The 24,663-nt window shown below is 29.2% G+C and overlaps 2 protein-coding genes across 2 annotated transcripts in view; one reads left to right on the top strand and one right to left on the bottom strand.

Moving 5' to 3' along the window:
- The window catches only part of LOC101240566 (intraflagellar transport protein 52 homolog), a 31,791-nt gene extending 20,569 nt beyond the window's left edge, over positions 1–11,222 (bottom strand). The window contains exons 1-5 of the mRNA XM_065814627.1: positions 11,112–11,222; positions 2,722–2,852; positions 1,329–1,416; positions 1,099–1,228; positions 650–725 (exon numbers count right to left, since the gene is read on the bottom strand). Coding sequence (XP_065670699.1) covers positions 650–725; positions 1,099–1,228; positions 1,329–1,416; positions 2,722–2,852; positions 11,112–11,129 — 443 coding nt within the window. The 5' untranslated portion in view covers positions 11,130–11,222. The remainder of the gene's footprint in view (positions 1–649; positions 726–1,098; positions 1,229–1,328; positions 1,417–2,721; positions 2,853–11,111) is intronic.
- Positions 11,223–12,134: 912 nt separating this feature from the next.
- Positions 12,135–21,364, top strand: LOC100201126 (minor histocompatibility antigen H13). The gene is made up of 8 exons (XM_065814626.1): positions 12,135–12,391; positions 12,576–12,674; positions 13,271–13,599; positions 17,255–17,367; positions 20,408–20,491; positions 20,676–20,712; positions 20,923–21,111; positions 21,222–21,364. The coding sequence occupies exons 1-8, from the start codon at positions 12,200–12,202 to the stop codon at positions 21,286–21,288; spliced, it is 1,110 nt and encodes a 369-aa protein (XP_065670698.1). The 5' UTR covers positions 12,135–12,199; the 3' UTR covers positions 21,289–21,364.
- The last annotated feature ends 3,299 nt before the right edge of the window (positions 21,365–24,663 follow it).

Here is a 24,663-nt window from a genome sequence, read left to right as displayed (position 1 = left end):
TTTTTTTTTGGGTGGGTTTTTTTGGGTTGGTTTTCTTAGCAAAAATTCTTAGCAGCTTAGAAGAAAAAGATACTTTATAAAACTTAAATTATAGTTTTTCAACTTGTTTCATTCTGAGCAATCTTCTTAAGCTTTTTCATGCTTGCATGTTTACACTTTTTTATATTACTCTCTTATATCACACTCTTATATCAGTCTTTTCTTTGTGTAATATAGTAGAGAGAAAACAAGAACACTATTTTTTTAAATTAAACTTTAAATTAATGAGTTTGATACTTTGATCTTTTTTAATCAACTAGGTCTGCACATCTAACACAGTAAAGAAACAATTTTCTTTCTTGAAGGAAATAGGAAGGTGTTAAATTCTGACTTTGCTTTCAAAACAAATAAACAGGGTGATGGTTCTAATAAGCTCTAAGTATGTAGAAAAAGTGCACATAATTAGTTTTCTACTGTTTACTAAAAAATATAGAAGTAAATAAGGAATAAGTATAGAAATGATAGGTGTGGATAGACTAATGAAGACCCAAATTTTACGGGTTCAGACAGCTATTATTAATTAAACATACTTTTTTTTAAAACAAGTTTAAAAGTAAATCATGCATTTGGTGGAGCTAAATATCTGAATAAAATCTGAAACAAATATTACCTATTTAGTACTCCATTTGGTATTAAAGCTTCCTTAGGATGAAGATACTTATAATAACTGGTACGAATAACAGAATCTGAAATGAGCAAACAAATTTTGCAAAAAAAAACAAAAAACATTTTGAAACAAATAGCATATATATTTTTATATAACACAATTTTTACTTTACGATAACAACTTTTCAACAACAGCTTTTCAGCAACAAAAAAATTTCAAAAAAATTTCAAAAAAAAACAACAACAATCAAGTTGATTTAAAATCAAATGGTAAAAAAATGTTTTATTGCCACCTTTTTTTGCATAAAATAGAAATTTCATATTTTGCATTACGACAATTTCAAATTTTATATTACAACGAATTTCAAAGTTTAATTATCAAATTAATTTAAAACACTTAAATATTACTTAATTTTGTTTTGTTTTAGCAAATAAAGATAAATAGGTTTTTACCTGTGTTTCCCATAATACCATATTCTTCAAGCATAAAATTAAGATTTGTTTTTGTCTTTTGTTCTCCTCCTTCACTTAACATTGCAAGAATGCTTCCTCCATTTTCCAGATAATTTTTCATGGCTTCAAACTGTACAAATTCAACTTTAACATGCTTTAGTGCTTTCACACAAAATAATAATCATTATAAAATTTAACAAATATTTGTTAATATAATTTTTAAAACTAACCTCTGAAACTTTGAACTTTTCTCTTGGACTTGCAAGAACCAGAACCTTCACACTAGATAGCTTTTCTTTAGAAATTTCATCTTTATTTCTGAAAAAGTACGCGATGCAAATACAGGGGTTTTAAGTTGTTTGTCTAAATCATGGTTTTTGGGTATTCAAACTAACACCAAAAATAACAACCAAAAACAACACATGAAAATTGGATATGACAACACATAAAGAGAGATACTCAAATGCAAATAAGTCTTTTGGATCTAAGTACTTCTAGTGCATTTAAAAACTGACAGGAGGTCAAAAAGAAACATTTAATGATCTATTTAATTTTATATATATATATATATATATATATATATATATATATATATATATATATATATATATATATATATATATACATACATATATATTATATATACATATATATTTTTTGTTATTCACCTCTCAAGGCCGAGAAGGCCACTACAGATGAGGAGGCTACTTATTAGTGGTTATAACCCTCTCTCAACTCTATAGCTCCGAAACACGAACCTTGACGAACAAGGCCGCAGCGTGGAGAAACAAGTATATATATATATGTGTGATATATATATATATATATATATATATATATATATATATATATATATATATGTATATATATATATATATATATATATATATATATATATATATATATATATATATATATATATATATATATATATATATATATATATATATATATATATATATCACACATATATATATTAGGCTGGGGTGAAAATAAACAAAAGTGTGAATTTCATCACAACAAACTATACTTATTTGCCAATCCATGTATGAAACCAGAAGCATTTGTAAAAAATAAAAATGTTTTACTGGAAGTGCCCCATTTTGACCCTTAAACATCAGACAGGTCCCTAATATTATAGAAAATTTTTTTTTTCAAAAGTATGTCATGTTGGGTCTCAAATGAAGCGAAATTTTATAAAAATTCAAAAATAATTACTTTGTATTTAGATTATTAGATTTGAAATTTTTATTAAATTTTTTAAATTTCGCTTCATTTGAGACCCAACATGACATACTTTTGAAGAAATTTTTTTTCTATAATATTAGGGACCTGTCTGAGGTTTCCCATGTCTCATATTAATATTTTTTGTTCATTTACAGTTAGATGCAACAAAATATTCTTTGATAGACCAAACTTTTATTTTTTACCCCAGCCTAATATATATATATAAATTATGTTAGTGTATTCTACAAACAGAGTGCTTAATGTTCTAAAAGAACAGAGCAATATATACATACATACATATATATATATATATATATATATATATATATATATATATATATATATATATATATATATATATATATATATATATATATATAAATTAAGATAACTTACATAACAACTTTCCAATTGTTTTTTATTTTTCTACTCCAAGATTTAAAGCCATTATTTGGAGTAAAAATCTCTTTTTTTGACACATCAAACAAAATTGTGTTATTAGGTACAGTAGCATTCATATCAACCATCTACAAAAATAAACTCTTTAAGATTATTTATTGAACTTAAAATAATAACTTTGTAATGAAGGAAAAAGATTTTCAAAAATAATTTAATGTTTAAAAGTTTTAAATCACAAGCTTGTAACGACAAGGTTCTAAATAAAATTTTTAATAGTACAAATATCTAAAAAATAAGTTAAGCATGAATATATTTCTATGAAGTTACAGTTCAATAAATAACAAATTAAGTATTTATTGCTTCAGATTAAAAATAACTTTATAAATTATGCGTAAAACGCCTCATCTGTCTTCATGTAATTCAACATAATTTGTATACAAATTAATTCTCTTGATATTTACAAATAAGTCTTTATATTATATGCAAATATGTCTATAAACTTATACAATTATTTACAAATAACGTTAATCAATTGTTAGCTTTATAACAGTCATTAACTATATTTACACTTCCCCTTGATCATAACGAACACTTTGTCTCAAGGACTAAAATGCTCGGGGGCCCTCCTTTCCGCGTGCTTTTTCATAACATTAATGTTTTGTTTGTTTTATCCCCGGGCAGCACAATGCATAGTTCTTCATCATCTTCTGGATCCTCATTTAAATAATTGTCACCTCTTACTTATCCAAGATCTTCATTCAAATTATTGTCAAATCTTACTAGTCTTAGGTCTTGTACATGTTGACACAATTTGCCCGCTTCTTCCGTTTCATCCGAGATTATCCTTGTAATTATTCTAATCTTGTATTGAAAGTCGCATTGGTTATCCAGAGGTTTAACCCATACTTTATTACCAAGTTTAAATTTATTGGTTATCTTCTTATAAGGATCATGTGCATTCTTATTGTTGTCAATTCCTCTTACTCTAATTTCGTATTGATATAACTTATTTGCAGGTGCAGTAGAAGACTTACAACTATCTTTTAAACTAATGTTATACCAATAAACTGCCACCAGTATGCTGCATGGAACTCTCTTCGCTATTCTTTTGACAGTTCAATGACATCATTCTGCAATTCCATTACCAGAAGGTACATAAATGCACCTAAATCAAAGTTTAACCTCACATTTATTTACAAACTGTGAAAACAATGTGCTTCAAAATGAAGCATGATTGTTAGTTAGTATTTCATTCAGACCTACTCATTCAAAAAATATCACGTTTAATTCTTGAATAACACATGCACTGGTTTGATCTTTAAGATAGGGCCATATTGCATACCGTGTAGGTCCACAGTCGATTAAAGTAAGATAGTGCTGCCCCTCAAAATGAGTTATATCCATGCCAAGTCATTGCCACATTCTTTTTACTTCTATTTCTCCTTTTGGCCATTTTATTGGACTTGGATCAATTAATCAACAGGCTATGCATTTCTCAACCACTTCTTTTACTTCTTACTTGTTCACTGATGGGTCGATTTTACGAGTAAAGTACAATATTTTCTTTATGACATAATGTCCAGTAGATCGATGAACATGCTCGATTTCTTTGAAAGATAGTGAAGTTCTAATAATGCCACTTGCTGTCATTTCAGAGGGTTTAACAACCATTTTTAACCAACTATTAGGCATTCTAGTAAGAGCATCAGCCAAGTTCAACTCCAAAGCGACAAGCTTAATATCTACTTTGAATTGAAATTCTTTTACTACATATGCAACATTCTGGAGTTTTCTTCTTATTAGCATTTCATTTGAAGCTTTTGTCTTCAACCTAGATTTTCTAGTAAGTACGTTGGTAACCCAATGGAATATCACTTTCGAATCAGTGCAGATATGCAAATTTTCCGTTTTCCCGTTAAGACCCATATTTAGTTCTTTAATTACTGCATCAAGTTAAGACAATTTTATATGTGTTGTATCATCTTTTCTTAACCAACAAGCATCTTAGATTATATTGCTACCATCCTCAACAATCGCACTTAGTGCTATTGAACTAGCATCTACCCAAATTGTTGCCTTGTTACTATAAACACTCCAAATTCCCGTTGCAGGATCATCATTCTGTGTTCTTTTAACTATGTTGTTCAGTATTTTTTCCAGATAACTGCATTTATTATTATATTTTCATCCCATGTTTTTGTCAGGGTGTTTGCTGTTCTTTTAACATATGACAAGGCTACACGCAACCAATCACAAACTGGAAGATTCCCTGTCATTTTTCCGCACAAAGAAAAGATGTTACGTCTTGTTAGTGAATTCGGAATTTCACCAAAATTATTATCTCTTCTCCAACACAACTTTTTATTTTCCATTCCGACCTGTAAACCAAGAACTCTTGATCCTTTGGATATGCAGACATCCAGCTTACAATGTAGCCCATACACTTCTAAATGATCAAGTATGCAACAATCAGGTATTATGTCTTCATTCACAAAAATATCGTCGATGTATGACAACGTTCCTTTCCAGATGAGTTCGTCTTGAGATAGCACTTTATCCAACACCACTTTTATTATGACTGGTGCAATGTTTAGTCCAAATCCCAAATGTGTTAAACAAAATCTTTGTACACAGAACACAACAGTTTGGTAAGCTCAGAGTTTCTCATCAATTTTTGAAGATCAAACACAACCAAACTGGTTGTGTTTGATTTTTAAACGACCTCGACTCAGCACATCTTCTTGTTGCAGCAGCAGCAAAATTTCTATTCATTAAATTGTTATGATCTTCAATCATGAGTGCTCTTGCTCGTGCAAGTATTTGAATCGTAGTAAGAACATCCATGCAAAAACTTGATCTCAACATCCGTTGAACTTCCTCAAGGAGCCCAGAAACAAAGGCAAATGCAATTGCTTCACCTGGTAGTAATAAACGACTGGGGCTGGTATTTGACTGTGGCCAAGGCTTGTTTTACAGACGGGACTGCATAAACATTGAGGCATACTGACTTGTTTTTATATATCATATCAATATGCACCAATATTTATATAGCCCCAGCCATAAAACCCAGCTTTGGCTCAGGTCAAGTACCAGCCTCGGTCATTTACTATCTGGTAGCCCACCAATTAGTGTAGAAAATCTTTGTAGTTCTGCCAAATAAACATCAAGTGCCTCTCCATGCTTTAGCTTTTTTTGTAATAAACTGTTTGTAAGCTGTCAATGCATCAATGACAAATGCTTTTAGCAATGCCTTTTTTATCCAGTCAAAATCTTCTTTATCGGTTTCTGCTAACTGTTGATATATTGCAAATGCACCATTTGTAAGATGGAGAGGAATAACACTCACCAGATTGGTAAGACTAATTAGTTTGCAAATCAGTTCAACTTTTTTTCAGCCATTCTGCATCTGATTGTTGATTGTTTCCACTAAACTCCAGAATTAACTTCAAATCAACTTTAGTTGACATTTTAGACCAAATAACTTAATGTTTCACATTAAAAGCAACTTTATAAGTTAAGCATAAAATGCCTCATCTGCTTTACTGCAATTCAGCATAATTTACATACAAACTATTTCTCTTGATATTAATAATTATGTCTTTATATTATATACAAATATGTCTATATACAAATACAATTATTTACAAGTAACATTAATCGATCGTTAGCTTTAGAACAATCATTAACTATATTTACACTTTACATTATTAGAATAGTACATCCATGAAAATAATTTTAAAATCCTTTACTTTGTAGCACTTTATACATAACCAAACTCTTCACCAATTTTTTTTATAGCACTTCATACAAAGCCAAACTCTTCACCAATGTTTTTCATAGCACTCTCACTCATTATCTCTTGCAAAGTTCACTAGACCTACCTGCTCTTTGTGAGACTAATTTGAGTTCGGCTGTCTCATCTTGTGATCTCAGTGTTGATGGTTATCTTCCTATAATTCATAAAGACTACAATAGTCACATGCTTAGCCTGGGCATTTACATTCATAAGAATTCACCCATTTGTCGCGAAACTAGGTTTGAATCCACAGACTATTCTTTCATGTGCTTTCGTTTAGCACAACTTCACTCTATTGCCTTTCTCTTTGTTCTATATCGCTCTCCTTCATCTCAAGACTGCACTCTTTTTGATGTTATTTCTGATCATATTGACCAAGCCCTCTCTCTTTATCCATCAGCTAATATAGTTGTTGTCAGTGACTTTAATGCTCACCACTCTGAATGGCTTGGCTCTAGTGTCAGTGATTCTGCAGGCATTAAAGCCCACAACTTTTGCCTTTCTCAATCCCTAACTCAAATAGTCAACTTTCCTACCTTCATTTACCTTCTCTACTCGACTTATGTCTTGTTTCTGATCCTAGTCAGTGCTCAGTTTCTCCACATTCACCCTTAGATGCATCTGATCACAGTTTGATCTCTCTAAAATTAATATCTCATTCTTCTTCATCACCTGAATCCCCCTATTATCGAACCTCTTACAACTACAGTAAAGATGACTGAGATTCTTTCCGTGATTTTCTTCGTGATGGCCCTTGGGTAGAAATCTTTTGTCTTCCTGTCGATAAATGTGCTTCTTACATAACTTCGTGAATTCAGGCTAGAATGGAATCTTTTATTCCCTCTCGACGATTCCAGGTCAAGCCTCACTCTCCTCCATGATTTTCCTCACACTGTGCTGCTGCGATTGCCAATCGAAACCGTTACTTCCATATTTATCAGCAAAACAATTCTCCAGAAAACAGACGTCTGTTTATTACGGTCAGAAACATTCTGCAAGACAATAACATACCTGTTATTGTCTTGCAGAATTGTTCTCCGGAGCTGTCGTCTATACTCTCAAAACTATTCAACAAGTGCTTATCAGAGTCTTGTTTTCCAGCCTGCTGGAAAGCGGCATCTGTTATCCCCATCTTCAAAAATTCTGGAGAGCGATCTGATTCGTCTAACTACCATCCCATTAGTCTTCGTCCTATCATAAGCAAGGTTTTTGAATCTTTAATTAACAAACACTTAATTTCTCATCTTGAATCTAATAACTTTCTGACCATCAATATGGATTTCGATCTTCTCGTTCTACAGCTGATTTGCTAACAGTAATAACTGATAGGTTTTATCGTGCATTAGATAAAGGTGGAGAGGTTAAGGCCATCGCTCTTGACATTTCAAAAGTTTTTGATAAAGTTTGGCATGCTGGTCTTCTCCATAAGCTTTCTTCTTATGGTGTATCCGGCAACATCTTTAAGATTATTGAATCCTTCCTTTCCAATCATAGTATAAAAATTGTCCTCGATGGACAGCACTCTTCTTCTTATTCTGTAACTTCAGGGGTTCCTCAAGGTTCTATCCTTGGCCCTATACTCTTTATAATTTACATTAACGATCTTCCAGATATTCTCACATCTAAGGTGGCATTGTTTGCTGATGATACTACCATTTATTCTTGTCGTGATAAGAAACCAACACTCTCTGATTGCTTGGAGGGGGGATTTGAGCTTGAAAAGGATCTCACTTCTGCTACAGCATGGGGCTCACAGTGGCGGGTGAACTTTAATTCAGATAAAACTCAATTTTTTTCAGCCAATCGTTATCGCAATAACTTAGATCTTCCTATATTTATGAATGGTAATGTACTCGATGAGTCATCTACTCTTCATCTTCTAAAATTAACTCTTACTTCCAATCTTTCTTGGAAACCATATATCAAATCAGTTGCAAAATTAGCATCTCCTAAGGTTGTATCTCTTTATCGAGCTCGTCACTTCTTACTTTGGATTCTATTCTCTATCTCTATAAATCTCAAATCTGGCCTTGTATGGAATACTGCTGCCATATCTGGGGCTGTTCTTCTGATGATGCCCTTTCTCTTTTAGACAAGGTGCAAGAACGCATTGTAAACATAGTTGGACCTGCTCTTGCAGCCAACCACCAACCATTATCACATCGTCGTAATGTTGCTTCTCTTTCTCTTTTCTACAAATACTATAATGGGCACTGCTCTAAAGAGCTAGCGTCTCTTGTGCCATCTACTAAAATTCATTCTCGTGTTACTCGTCATTCAATTAAGTGTCATCCTTTTTCTGTGACTGTTCCTAAGTGCTCCAAAAATGCTTATTCGTCTTGTTTTTTTCTTCAAACATCAGCTCTTTGGAATTCGTTTCCTTCATCTTTCCAGATTCATATAATTTGCAATCCTTTAAGTCTTAAGCCTTGTTGGAAGCGAAGATGTTTAAACAAACAAAAAAACAAAAAAAAACCTTATACAGAGTCAACCTCTTCAACAATTTTCTCCAGGTTCTTTGGATTATCACAACCATAACTTATCGATGATTGATAAAAATAGAAATATATTGGAAGCATAAATTTCAGTACACCTTGAAAGCCCTTTAAATTCCTTTAAACTAATAGTCTAAAACAATTTGCACAAACAGGTTTCTCAGTTTTATTGTGTGAATATTTTGGGTTTTTTTTGTTTTCTTTTCTTTATAAATTGAACCCATTTTGCTGAGGTGTATAAAAGCCTCCTTCTTTTTTCTCAGCTTCTCACTAATACCAAAAACTCTGTCACATGGCAGGAACTTGTGACTTAAAACCATTCATGAGAGCCTATCTGTTTTTTTAAGATCTTCACAATACAACCAATACATTTCAGCAATCAAGTAAACAGATGTTATAAAGAACTTGTTAGAATTCTGCATTCTACTGTAATGAGTTATCTTACTTTAGAAAACCTTAATTAAAAATAATTTAAAATAAGGTTCGAAACCATACTTTTAAAGAACACACCTTGGAAACATGATTACAAGCTTAATTATTGTTTGGTTATCAATATCATGAGTTCTGTAAATATGCTTGCTTCTACTATTATCTCTAGGAGTATGTACAGATGTATGTGATGTTAACTCTCAGTGTCATATTCCTCATCAGTTTTCTGATATTTTCACAGTCTTTATTGCTGAAAACAATCCTGAAATGGTCAACATAAATGGATTGAAGAGCTAAAAATACAGTCCTTCATTAAATGGAGATTCATGAATAAAATACATGGCAGAAATCATCCGGTTATGTTACAGTGAATTGTGTAATGTATTCTAAGATGTGGACAGTATAATCTGTAAAATTGATCTAAATACACTTTTTATATCTCTTTATATATTTCAAAATTTATTAATTCTAATTATTATAATGTTGAATAAGTAATTTAAATTAATATTCAATAATAATCAAAATTCAATTTTTTTTATCAGCTGTGTTTAAATTAACAAATTTTTTAAATTAAAATCACTTATAATAGAAAAACTAGTTTAATTTCTAAAACATTTCAAAACATAAAGTATTGATAGAAAACCAACTAGAGAAAAATGTACAAATCATTATTTGTGTGCAATGAAAAAGCATCAAATATCAAGCACAAAAATCAAAACAAGTGATTCGAAAAGGAATAAAAACAATATATACATAATTTCTAAACAAAATTCCTAAGTACCATTTCTTTAAGAAAACATAAATAAATACTTGTTTTAAATTGAGGAATGGCTGTTATTCCCATTTCTACATGGACTCTTTCAAAAAACACTGTTTTTTCTGTATAAATTAACGTTAAAGTTTTTAATGCTGAGAACTAAAAAATTATGTATGAATGTTAAAAAGAGTCCACATTCCATTAGATTACTCGCCCCTTTTTTAATATATATAGAAAGTTTCATACAAATTAGATGTGTTTTGGTGCTTAGGAAATCTTACCTTCAAAAACTACTCTTGAAAAGACGTGTCCTGCCACAAGTTTTTTTATTAATAATGGTTTTAAGACATGAATAATATACAAAAGAAGCCATATTAAACATAGTACTTTATATACATGGTTGGAAAGAAGTTGAGTCAAACTAATTAATGCAAAAAACCTCAAGGTTTTAGCTTCATTATAAAGTAAGATATAAGAAAATAAAGTTCATAATAATTACATGTTTTTTGACAAAATCAAATGTTTTACGATGCGCTCTGGAGTCGCTAGCAATGATAAGACAAACTTTTTTGTTTTTCAAACCATATTTTTTTTACAAAAACAACTGATTTATTAAATACAATAATTTTATTGTAATTAATAATTACTGTTTCTTATGTCATGCAATGTCAACGCATAATGTTATGTTAACAATATTAATAATATATACAATATTTGGTCCAAATTTTTTGCGTTCCCAATTTTGCTTTCAACTCCAAAAGTCAATAATTTTCATTTATTTATTAGTGAATTCGACTATTTTAAAGCTTTAACTATAAATTTAAAACAAACAAAAAAAGAAAAATTAATTATATCAAAGAAAACTATTGATTATTTCAATACTAACATGTTTATTATAAAAATATCAAACCTGAGCAACGGGAGCCATTATGCTTTAAAAAAAAAGTTTGTAGCAACAACGCTTTGTTACAACAATTGAAAACGCGTAATGAAATTATAGTAGTGAATCCGTGCGTGCTACGTATTAGTTGGATTTTGACTTCTTTCGATTAGTTCTAACCAAACTAACCAGTAAACGGAATTTTATTTTTCTAACGGGTATTCTTTTTTTTTGGATTATTAAAATTATTATTTCCAAAACATTAACTGGACCCTTAATCATTAACTCTATAAATTTTCAAATACTTCGCTAAAAATATATGTATATATATATATATATATATATATATATATATATATATATATATATATATATATATATATATATATATATATATATATATATATATATATATATATATATATGTATATGTATATATATATATATATATATATATATATATATATATATATATATATATATATATATATATATATATATATATATATATATATATATATATATATATACGTATAAAATAAAAACAGATTTATATTTTTGGAAAACAAATATTTTATGCGCTAACATGTTTATTTATATATTTATAAAATACGTTACAATAAATATGTGTAAAAAATTGATTTAAAACTAGGCAAACATTAGAAAACTCGGTCCGTATAGAATTCGCACGAGTGATTGCTTTCTAGTCCGCTTACTCCAATAACTTATAAATATAATTACTATAATTATGAATAATTATTAATATTAACATTTAACCAAACCTTAATGGTGCTTTGAAGATTGACAAAAAAAAAAAACATTTGTAGAGATCCCACTCTCACTTGTTTTGTAGAAATCCCACTCTTGATGGGATTTGAAGAAATCCCATCAAGAGTGGGATCTCTACAAAACTTTTGAAAAATTCTTTTAGAAATGTTAGGTTTGCACTTTTATTTTAGTAGTCAAAAACTTTGGTATTCTATTAATTTTTATTTAAAAATCGATTTTTATCGATTTCGATTTATTAATAGTATTTCGATGTATTAATAGTAGTATAATAGACAACCGCGTACTTCGAAGTTATAACATATTGTTATCAAAAAGCAAAGCAACAAAACATGGCTGACACCGAAATTGTTGAAAGTGTTGTCAACTCTACATCAAATGATACTATATCTGGTGGTGCATTGGGTAGAGCAGCTGCTACGCCTCAAGGACTTCTCCTTGCTTATGTCAGTCTTGTAGTTATGGCACTTTTGCCTATTTGGTATGGGTCATTTCGATCTGTGGTTTTCAATAAAAAACAAAAAGTAAGTTGTTTTTATCTATTGATTGAACAAAATTCAAACAATTTCATATAAGAAATTTTAGACTAATAATTTTATCTTAAATTATTAGTCTAAAATTTAAATAAAAATTCCATATTCTAATAGAACGTTAGTTTTAGTTAAATATTTTAGAGTAAATTATTTTAATTTAAAAATGTTTATTTAGGAATCAGGAGAAAAAGTCGAATCAATGAGTAAAAAAGATGCTGCAATGTTTCCAATAGTTGCTAGCTGTGCTTTGTTTGGATTATTTTTGTTTTTTAAGGTTATTATTATTTTTATATTTTTTCTTCATATATTTTGATTATACTTATAAGAAAACAATAAGAATATATTATAAAGGTTTATTATTTATTGGCTTGAATAAACTTTATAGTGGTGAAGTGAACTTGAAAACGTTGTAACTAAAAAAAATTAACTAGTAAACATTATTTCTAAAAGTATTAAAGCCTAAAACTTAAAATAATTTAAAAAATTTACCCTACTAATTTTCCTGATCAATTATATAATTATACTATTTGCAAAATCAATAAGACGTTAAGTTTAATGTTTAGAGTTTTTTAATTAAATACTTGAATATCAACTCGAAGATGAAATAATTTATTACTATGATAATAAGAGTTTTTCAGGATATTCATTGTCTTTTGGCTTCACGTTTTCATTTCCCTGAACATAAATACTAAAACATTAAAAAGTTAATTCTGACACTCGAGAAAATAGTCTGATAAAAATTTTGTATTTTAATATGCAAATATTAAAATACAAAATTATTATTATGTAAATAATTCCCTATTTACAAATTTATATGTAAAAAAATATTTCTTATATGTTAATTTTTTTGATTGTTTTATTTGTATTTAGTTCTTCAACAAAGAATACATTAATATGTTATTAACATTTTATTTCTTCATTCTTGGTGTATTTTGTGTTTCAAACTTACTGAGGCCTATTGTTTGCTATGCGTTGCCTGGTTCATTTCCTAATTCAAACTACCATGCTCAATTCTGCGAAGGTGAAGGAGATGGTAAAAAAACTCATATTGATTACAAGTTTGACAGAATTGATTTAGTATGTTTAGTTTTTGCTGCTATGTTTGGAGTGTGGTATTTAATTAAAAAACATTGGATTGCCAATAATTTATTTGGACTTGCTTTTTCATTAACTGGAGTAGAGTTGCTTCATTTAAATAGGTATTGTTAAACATGATTTATTTTAATGCCATCAATCTATTTTGGTGTTTTTATAGATAATTATAGTATTTTTTTAACCTTTTTACTTTCAATTTGTTTGCCATTAGCAATCAGCTAATTTTAATTTATATATAGGGTCAAATCATTATATTTCAACCAATTTAAAGAAAACTTTGTGGGGCACCATCTCTGATTTTCCTGGTTTTTACATATTGTTATGTGCATCATGTAGATAGGTTAAATTTGAAATTTGAGACTTTCAAGTACAACGGTTTGGAAATAATAGCTTTACAAACAGGACACAGTGGCCCTCGATTTACAAATGGTCAAAACAGACTACTTTAGAGCTGTATAACTTTTTTCTCACTTTCAACAAGTGTCTCATTTTTTCTAGAACTATTTTCTGGATAGTTCTCTCTTTAAAAAAGTGGTTTTAATTAACTTGTGTTATATTAGAAAAAAATTATGACCTCCTCAATTTTGAATAAAATATGCCAAAATGAAACTAACTATAGCATTATTCTGTTCATCCACAAGTCTTTACAGATAGCTTTTCTGATTAGCTACTACTGTCTGCAATACACAGGCAAAATATAGGCAGCTTGTTGCAGTTTAGAGCTTAAATATATCTAAAAGCAAAATGTCCACTTGCCTAAAAAGTCCAATTTTCAGCCATTTTGAGATGCTTGTAAATTTTTCTAACACTTTGTTTTGATCTAAGATTAACAGCATTTAAGACCATTAGACCTAACTATCTGAAAATGCAAACATTATAAACTTGTCAAATCCACACCAAAAATGCCAGCATTTTTAAATTACCCTATTTTTCAATCATCAACGGTTGTATGTGTTACTAGAAACCAGTGCCCCTCTAATCTGCCAACTCGCCTATGTAAAGGGTGCAACTAATTATAAGTCATTTCTTAATAAAAGGAAAGATATGGTTGGTTGTCCTCTCCTTGATCTGGTCTTTATAATAGATAGGGGCACAAATAAAGGGGGCAGTAACTTTTTAGAGATCTTCATTATGGTTCAAATAAAGGTCTCTAAATTAATTTAGATATTTAGGTACTTAATACCTAAATATCTAAATTAATTTCAAAATGAAACCATTATTTCTTTAAATTCTATTTTATTATAGGTAATCAGTGGCGTTTATATGGTCTGGACCGCTCCTCCCCCACTTACTAAGGTGAGGGGGAGGGGGTTTGGGGTGGCACTAATCAAATTCTACTAACTTTTAGTAATTTAATTAACTTTTGTTAATTCCCTTTTAAGACCATTACATTGTATATTTGCTGGAAAATCTCGCACACATTTTTGACAGTTACTATGAAAATTTGAATCTTATGGTAAAAGCATCAAAAAAAGCAATAAAGATCTAATGACCTTAACTGTATATTTATTAGAAAATGAATTATGTATGTTTCATGCTAGAAAATAAATGTTTATATCTTTGTAAGTTAGTTGCCCTTCTTCCCCCTTTGATTGGTGCGACCCCAAACCCCCTCCCCCTCACCTTAGTGAGTAAAGGGGGGGGGGCGGGGTCCAGACCAAAAAGTGTTGTTTATAAGTGATTAAGGTCATGGTGTACAAAAAATAAATAACATCTTAAGTAAAAAAGTTAATAGTGAGATGGAGTATATGGAAATTTGTTTTATAAGACAGCACAGCTTTATGAAGTGGTACTATACAACGAAAAACCCAGTTAGATAGCTGTTGATTTAAGCAAATTAATGAAATGTTTTTATGGAATTTGTTGTAGTATTTTTACTACAAAACGCTATATACATCATGCAAAATGTGTTAGCAAGAGGTCCAGCTTAAAAGCAATTGATTTCTTTGAAAGCCCAAATCGCCCAAGAAAAGTTTGCATTACAGCATCTTAAGTGGAGTAGTTAACAACAGTAATGAAAACAAGTTTATGCAGTTAGGAATCAAGTTTGTTTAATGTCTAGTAGATGCAAGATATGATCTTAAATCCCTACTGCTTACTGTAAAACATGAAGGAGGTAATGTAATGGTTTTAAGATATTTCATTTGGAAATGGTGATAATCTGCTCCATAAATAATGACTTAGTTGAGATTAGATGCTATTGATTATTTATGGAACATGTTGTCGGTCAAATATTAGGCATCAAGCTTACAAATCATGCTAATTTATTCAGAAAAATCAAAGAAATATTGAACTCAGTTCCCATTGATGTTTGCATCAATTTTGTTGACTTTATGTTTTGCAGGTACAAAGCTGTTTTTGGTTCTAAAGATAGCCCTACAAAATAGTAATGTGATTTTGCATTTCTAATAAATTTTGATCAAATATCATTGAAAAATTCTTACTTTTTAAACACTTTGTCCACAAATTTTTGAACTCATCAAAAAATTTTATTTTTCTAATCAATTAAAATACTTTAATTAAATAATCAATTTTTGTTACAAACATTTGAATCCTCTCAGTCTCAAAAAATGTTTAATTTATGTGAATTATCAAACATTTTTTGAGACTCGCAGAAAAAATTATAGGGGTTAAGGTTTTGTAAGCTACTCCTGGACTGTTTTTGAGATCTGATTTATGGCGGCAACCAACCATTGTTCATTTTTACTGAAAAAATCAATAATGGTTTGTTGCCCTCCTCTAGCAGGTCTCAAGAATGGTCCAAGGGATGTTGATGTCTGAAATTGAGCCATGTGAGTATCAATACTGTTTTTGAAGAAGTTCATAGAAGCTTTATTCTCTTTTATTGATTTTTTTAGTGGCTTTGAAAAGTAAGGGATCTAACTTTTAGTCAGTTGTGAACAAGTTCAAAATTTCAATTGCCATTGTAAACTTTATTTTGCATTTATAACGTAATGGGTTCAGGAACCTCATCCTCATCACTACTGATATCTGATAGGTATTCATTAACTATTTTGTTAACAGACAATGTCTGAGCTCCCTTGGTTGCTAACTTTCTATTAAATAAATGTGCATTAATATTAAGGTTTTTAAGGGCCGTCTTGCTTATTCTTTTTTTTTCTTAAAATCATACAAAATTTATTTTAAGTAAATAAAAATAAAAAACTTATTTTAAATAAAACATAAAACTAAACTTTTTGTTGTTGTTGTTATTTATGTTGCTAGGGTTTAAGATCAGTTATTTGTTGTTATTTATATTGCTAACTTACTTAAATTAATTGATGATTAATTCAAGTAATAAAGTATTTTTTATTGTTGTTAGTTACATTTTTTAATATATATTTTTTTTCCAATTTTATCAAAGTAATACTTACAATGATTGCATGTTTTTCTGTCATTATTAGTTTATTAAATACTTATTACAATCCATAATTATTTATTCTTGTCTTGTTGGTTGTAATAAAACTTGCAATAAATTTTTTCTCCATCTGTGTATTTATTTTGAACATAAAACTTTATTATACGGAGCCAAATCATAATTGACCCAAGTCAAACCCAGTCCTTGGGTGTTTGTACCCTACTATGATCAAATAGTTTAAAGCTCTTTTTTTTTTAAATGAATTTGCAGAAATTCTTATTAGTTTATTATTTAAAATATGTTTAATATTATTTAAATTATGTGTAATATCTAAAATATGTGTAATATTTTATAGGTTTCAATTTTTTTAATGTGTATTCAACAATAAAGTTGTATTTTAGTTTCCCGATTGGCTGTATACTTCTTGGTGGTTTATTTTTTTATGATATTTTTTGGGTATTTGGTACCAATGTTATGGTTACTGTGGCTACATCATTTGAAGCTCCGATTAAATGTAATTTAAATTTAGTAATTTAATGAAAACTGATTTTATGTTTAAATAATTTATTAACTTATATTTTAATAATTTATAATTGTTCCATTATAGGATCAGTTCAATGCAGGGATGCGGACACCCAAAAAAAAGTCCAGATTTGAAAGTCACAATAAGATTACTTCTTCCTTGTTTTTAGTATCCAGAGGCTCTGAAAATATAAAAAAAGCTTATGGACTTAATGGGACTTAAAGCTTAATGGGAAAAAAGTTAAGACTTTTAGTTTAGAGGAACAATGAATTTTTGAACCCGGAGTCTTTAAGTATAATGGTCGCAAGGACTCCGTCACTCCAGGCTTAAAAGCAATAAGTTTAACCATTAAACTTAAAAACAATAATAAAAACAATAAGACATTATGAGCTTCTGGACACCAGAGACCATGAAAAAATTGAGATATACAGGGTGGCCAGAAAAAACGGAGACAAACATTTTTAATCATTTTTTTTTAAACCAACAAAAATTAAGTAAAACAACGATAAATAACAACAACATGGACCTTCCACAATAATATACTCAGCCGGTTTTAAAGTGGCCTCCTCCCACAGCGATACATAAGCCCAAATGCGTCTTGAAATTTTCACCGATGGGCCACAGGTCTTCTGGCGACAAATGATCCCATTCCCGGCGCAGCGTTTGCCTCAGCGAATCCAAATTTATGTGGCATGTAGCACAGGCCCTGGCCTCCAAAATTAACCACACCCTGTAATCCATCGGGTTGAGATCCAGCGAGTAGGGCAGCCATTCCGAAGACTTTGACTCCTTGATTGACGAAAATGAGGGGGGTCTTAACACTAGCGCCGATTCTGCCCCAGACCATGACGGAATGCGGATTTTGGCAGTGTTTGACAATGGCCGATGTGCCGGAAGCCTCAGCAGACCAGCTCCTGTTGTTTTGGTGGTTGTGCCCCTGCTCGACGGTGAACAGCTTCTCGTTTGTAAACAGGATGTGCTCCCTTTGCTGAACAGCGACCCGACGCTTGAGTTGGCGATATCTCTGGAGCCTCACTCGCTTGCTTTCATTGGTGAGCAATTGATCTTTTTAGAGCTTGTAAGGCATGAGGTTAAGCTCCCTTTTTGCCATTTGTCGCACTGATTTATGTTTCATTCTGGTTTCACTGGCAATTTTTCGCATGGAGACCCTCGAATTTAGCTTGACTCGCTTCCTGATGATCTGGTGGTTGGCAGATGTGTTGACAGTGCATCTTCTACCACTTCCTGGACAGCGACCATCGTGGCCGAGCTCCTTGAAACAATTGACGGTCTTGGACACAGTTTGCTTAGGCACATTAACCAAGTGAACAATATCACATTGGCGCATTCCTTTACGAAACAACTCCAAAATTGCACTACGTTTATTTGACATTCAAAAAATATAGTATATTTTAGAGATATCAAACTAAGAACATATATATACTAAACATAAAAACATGGAGAATCCGAAAACCAATAAAATTAATTGGATACCGTAAAAAACTTTATTATCAGGGCATATTAGATTTTGTCTCAGGATATATTAGATTTTCTGGTCACCCTGTAAAGCTGGAGTCCTTTTGGGACTCCGCATCCCTAGTTCAATGTCAGGATAAGGAATATGGTTTTTTTTGTTTTTGTTTTGTTTGTTTGTTGTTGTTTTTTTCAAATTTAAAAAATAAGTTTTCATAAATTAATTTTTTTTTTTTTTCAAACTTTGTTAAGAAAAATAGTTTTACCATCTTATCCTACTGTCTATCTACTAATAGTTTTTTATTTCTATTGTATAATCTTTGTTCAAACACTCTTAATCTCTTATTGTTCAAACACTCTCAATCTCTCATTGAGCATTTTCTACATTGCATTGAGAGTGTTTAAACACACACTTTCTACATTGCATTAGCGTAGAAAAATATTTAACAGATTAATGATTACCAAAAATGATTTTTCTAGTTTTTATGGAACATAAGTTTTAGTAAAACATAAACATAATAAGTTTAACTCTTTAATTTTACTGCATAATTATCAAAATAATGCATAATTATTATAATTTCACTTCTGATTCAAATTTTAAAACCATATTTTATTGTTATAGTTAAGATAATATACAGGTTGCTTAATATATTAGGTGCACAACCAAAACTTATTTTTTCATTGTTATTTCCATATATAATCATGTGTGCAGTGTATTGAGAGGCTTTTAGTAATTTTGATCACATCAAGCAATAATTGAAAAAATATTAAAAAAATAGGATTTTTTTTTGAAATTAAAAATATGTTCAGTTTTAAAAAATGCATACTTGGGTTTGTTTAGAAATGTTTTCATATCAAGAAGTTATGGAACTGATTGGTGCATAAATTAACTATTTTATTTTGGATTTTATTTAGAAAGAAACTTTTCATTGAAAAATGTTTTTTGTGAAATTAACAAATTAGACTAATCAATATATCATTTATTTGACTCATCTTTATCTATATATTTTATATTAATATTCATATACTAAAGTTATAACTTTTACATAATCTTGATGTACGCATCATCATTATGAAATATGCATCGTCAAAGAAGCACAAAATAAAATGACTTTTTCACTAATTTCATACTTAGTAATCTTAATTGTGAGACTTATTTTTCTGTTGTTATGTATTAACTTGAAATATTTCTGTAAGTTAATGCATGTCATATGTCAGATATCTATAAAAACACAAAAAGTTTACTTAAATGTCTTTATTGCAATTTCAGTTTTTAGTTTGCTACTGTACCAAGCAGTATTCAGTTTTTTCTTTACTTAAGATTGATTAAGAACATGTCAAAGTAATGAAGAATGATATCGATAATAATGTATTGCAAACATTTTATAATATTTGAATATTTGAGTGACTCTGCTGAGTCATACCAAAAAATTACAAACAGTAATGATTCTAAAATAATATCATTCATATATTATAATCATCTATAACACATCATCCTGACTTGTTTTGTTCATTTTATATTTACATTGTTTAATTATTTTCTAACTTATATTTTTAGTAATTTTTCCCATGGATTTTTTGGAGAACGGTGTCAATGGTAAAAACTTTGCAATGTTAGGTCTAGGAGACATAGTGATACCAGGTATCAATATAACATGTTAATTTTGTTTTTGTAAACAAGGATGCTGCGCAGAGAAGCATGTTGAGTACAGTGCTTCCAGGGTTGTAGGGTAGATTTGAACCTTGAACCTTCTGATTGTAAAACAAAACGCTCTACCACTAGCCTACTACCACATAATACTCATATGCTATTTTTATATATTTAGGTATTTTTATTGCACTATTGCTTCGATATGACAACAGGTATAATATAGTTTTTATATATAATATAGTTTTTATATATAATATAAGTTTTTTATATAGGTTAATATAATTTAATCATTTGTAATAATTTAATTTAAAAGTATTTAAATTTATTATAGTTAAAACTTTATATACTTTTTATATTATAATGTATTATGCTGTTTTTTTATAGTTAATGAAAATGTATTTTTGTTTGTTTTTTTAATTTAGCAAAGGCAAAGGTTCATGTGCGTATTTCTATGCTAGCTATATTTCATACTTTTTGGGACTATTGTTAACAGTTGCTGTCTTGCATTTTTTTAAATCGGCCCAACCAGCTTTGTTGTATCTGGTGCCTGCTTGTATTGGAAGTGCACTCCTAACAGCTCTTGTTAAAGGAGAAATTTCTGATTTAATTAAGTATGACTTTACTATATAAGTTTATCATGTCAAAAAATTATTTGGTAATTATAGTAACATACAGATATTTATTTTGAAATTCTTTTCTCAAAGTTAGTTATTTTGTTTAGATACGAGGATCATCCCGAAGAAATGTTGGCTAACAGAACAACAAACTCTGTAAAAAAAGAAGAATAAAGAGTCGTTAAACAAATTTAATATTTATTTTTAATAATGGTGTAAGATTTATTTAAAAATAAAATTTCTAAGACAACACCGCATTATTTTTAGATACAAACGCACAGTGTTTCAGAATCCTCAAAAATTGGGCAAAAATATGTTAAAAAGTAGTTTTTCAGCTTAAAAAAATAAGAGTTATTTTACAAAGCATTAGGGATATTGTTTTGCTAAAAAATGTATAAAAGAATATTGGACATTACTATAAGAAAATTGAACAGGATTTTCTATAGCATAATGCGATTAAATACAACCTATAGCAATTTCTTTAGGATAGGATTCCTATATAATCCTGTTCCAAAATCTTATTGTAGTCTTATCCTATAAGACACCGATATAACCGTCCTATAGGTATAGACGTACAGGAATCCTACAAAATCCTGTTCCAAAATCTTATAGGAGTCCTATCTTATAAGACACCATATATAGAAGTACTATAGAAATGGGCGTTCAAGATTTCTATTCAACTCTGTTCCAAAATCTTATAGAATTGTATCCTATACACCGACACAATATCCTACAGTTTTATATCTACAGAAATCCTTCTCAATCGAGCAGAATTGTTGAACATATAAAACTATATATAGTTTTAAATGTACAGTAATCCTACTTATTTGAGTAGGATTTCTGTACATGTAAAACTATGGGATATTGTTTATTCGGCGTCTTTTAGGATAAAAACTTCTATAAGATTTTGGAACAAGATTGAATAGGATTCGTGTACAAATAAAACTTTAAGGTATTGTTCTTTCAGCGTCTTATAAGACATCAAATGAACAATATCTTATAGTTTTATATATACAGTAATCCTATTCAATCCTTTTTGAAATTTTATTGGATTGCCCTTTGCAGCTGTTAAAGGATATTTAATAGGAAGATCTTCTATAGGAATATCATGATTTAAAACAGGCGTGTATATAATATTGGTATTACTTGGGCATTATCTTTTAGTTCTTAATTTAATAAAAACCAAAGAATTAAATTCACAAAAAAAAAACAACAACAACAGAATATTGATTAAATCATCAAGTCAGTTATTGTTATTAATTATATCAATTGCTATTGTTATTAACATAATGTTCTCTATTAACAATAGTTTTCTTAAAAATATTAATGCTTCGTTTTGCAAGTTTGCTTTCATCATTGCACTTTGCAGTACTTGCTTTTCTAAACATAGCATAATTTTCCCTTGGAAATCGCTTAGCAACAAAAAGTTTGAAAACAAAAATATGAGCAAACTAATAGTTATATATTCATTATACAAAACAAGAGGAAATAGTGGTGACAAATAAAATATTAAAATATCAATATCTAATATGTCCTGAACCTTCTTTGAGTCTAAAGTTGGCTTAGATATGCTACTTTTAACTAAATTACATCGAACTCGAATGACTTGTTAAAACTTTACCCCCAAATACCGCAATTGCCAAATCTTTGACAGTTTACCAACCGCTTCGTTAACTAATTGCAACATGCTGATTTGCAGTCAATTGGGTATTTTTTCCTATGTCTATAATATTGTATAAAAAGCAATATTAAATGTATTTTAAGATAAAATGTCTTATTTATCTTACGTTGATATTAAAGCATTTCAATTTTTTTTAATTAATAATTAATGATAAAAATAGATAGTTACTATATACTTTATTAAACTATTTTTCAAAAGTTATGAATTTGTAAAACCAATGTTTACTTAAAAATAAAATTACACAAAATTTGAACTACCAATCTCAGGCGTGTTAACTATAAGGAAAATGGAGTGTTTTTGACATTGTAGAAGATTGGCGCTGACCAAGTAATGTTGTAAATGAGCTACTAGATTTATTAGAATTTTAAAAATTGAGTGCTGTATTTTTTAAAAGAAACGGATTGAATATCCAAGCATTGGATTTAAAAAAGATAGTGATAATCAATTTTTACCTTTAAGGTAAACGAAAGAGATAGTTTTTTGAAAACATTTGATAAAGTTTTTGGAGCAGGATATACGACAAAACATTTTTACTAAAGTTTTAGCTAATAAACAGTAAAAGTGAAATATGACAATTCCACAAATTTTCTGATTTTTATACAGATTTAAAGGAAACCCCAAGAAACAAAAGTCAATTTTGAATAAAAAATTAAATAAATTTAGATTATTATTCTTGTTCACAGATTAAAAAAACTTTTAATTTATCGTAATAAAATTAAGTTTCAATAATCCTGATCAACTAAAGATAGCCAAAGTTACACTAGATTTAAAGGGAAAGGGGGGGGGGGGATTATCAAATATAACAATTTATCGTCCAACTTCTGTATTTTCTGGTTTTTCAAAGATTTTTGAAAGGATCCTTTACAATAAAATTTATGATTATCTTTCTTAAAATAAAATACTAAATACAACCCAATATGGGTTTAAAAAAAATAATTCCACTGAACACGCAGTGCTTCATCTAACTAGAAATATTGCAGATTTTTTGATACGACACGATGATTTTTCGATACGATAAATCATGAGATTCTTATTAAAAAACTAAAAAATTATGGAATCTGTGATAATTTTCTAAAATTACTTAAGAGCTATTTAAGCGATCGTGAACAGTATGTGCAAATTGATGTATCCTCTACTACAAGTTTACTAGATATAACATGTGGTGTCCCCAAGGGTCTTTCATATTAATGACCTTTATAATGCCTCAAATTTAAAAACAGTAATGTTTGCTGATGACACAAACTTTTTTCTGTCTAGCAATAATATCATAACACTATTATAATTTCATAATGGTTTAAGTCAAATAAGTTATCTATTAACATAGAAAATACTAAATGGACTCTATTTTATCCAAAATCCAAAAAATATCTTTTGCTAAATGATCTACCTCAAATATATATAGATATTATTCAAATAAAACAATCAAAAGTTATACTTTTTCTTGGTGTTCTTATTGATGAAAACCTTACGTGAAAAAATAATATTGAAACCTTGCGCAACAAAGTTTCAAAAAATGTTAGAGTATTATACAAAGCGAGAAGTTTTGTAAATAGACACGCATGCCATCTAAATTATTTAAATATCGCATGGGGTAGCGCTAAAAAAAAGTCAATTAGATCCTCTTTATCGGCAACAGAAGCATCTATCACGACTAATAAATTTCGTTTTACTCATGCAAAACCACTTTTATTCAAAATGAGTATTTTATTATATACCAACTAAATGCTTTTAACATTCTTTGTATTTATATTTAAATGTAAGATAAACTTAACTCCTACAACTTTTCAAAATTTATATGCAATAAAGCCCAAAAACAAAAATGATCTAAGAAATAACAATTTTATTTATCAACATTATTCGCATACAAA

This window comes from Hydra vulgaris, chromosome 12, assembly GCF_038396675.1.
Source record: "Hydra vulgaris chromosome 12, alternate assembly HydraT2T_AEP".
Classification (NCBI taxonomy): Eukaryota; Metazoa; Cnidaria; class Hydrozoa; order Anthoathecata; family Hydridae; genus Hydra; species Hydra vulgaris.
The sequence above is the reverse complement of the archived record's forward strand: the minus strand, read 5'-3'. Positions and strand labels throughout refer to the sequence as shown.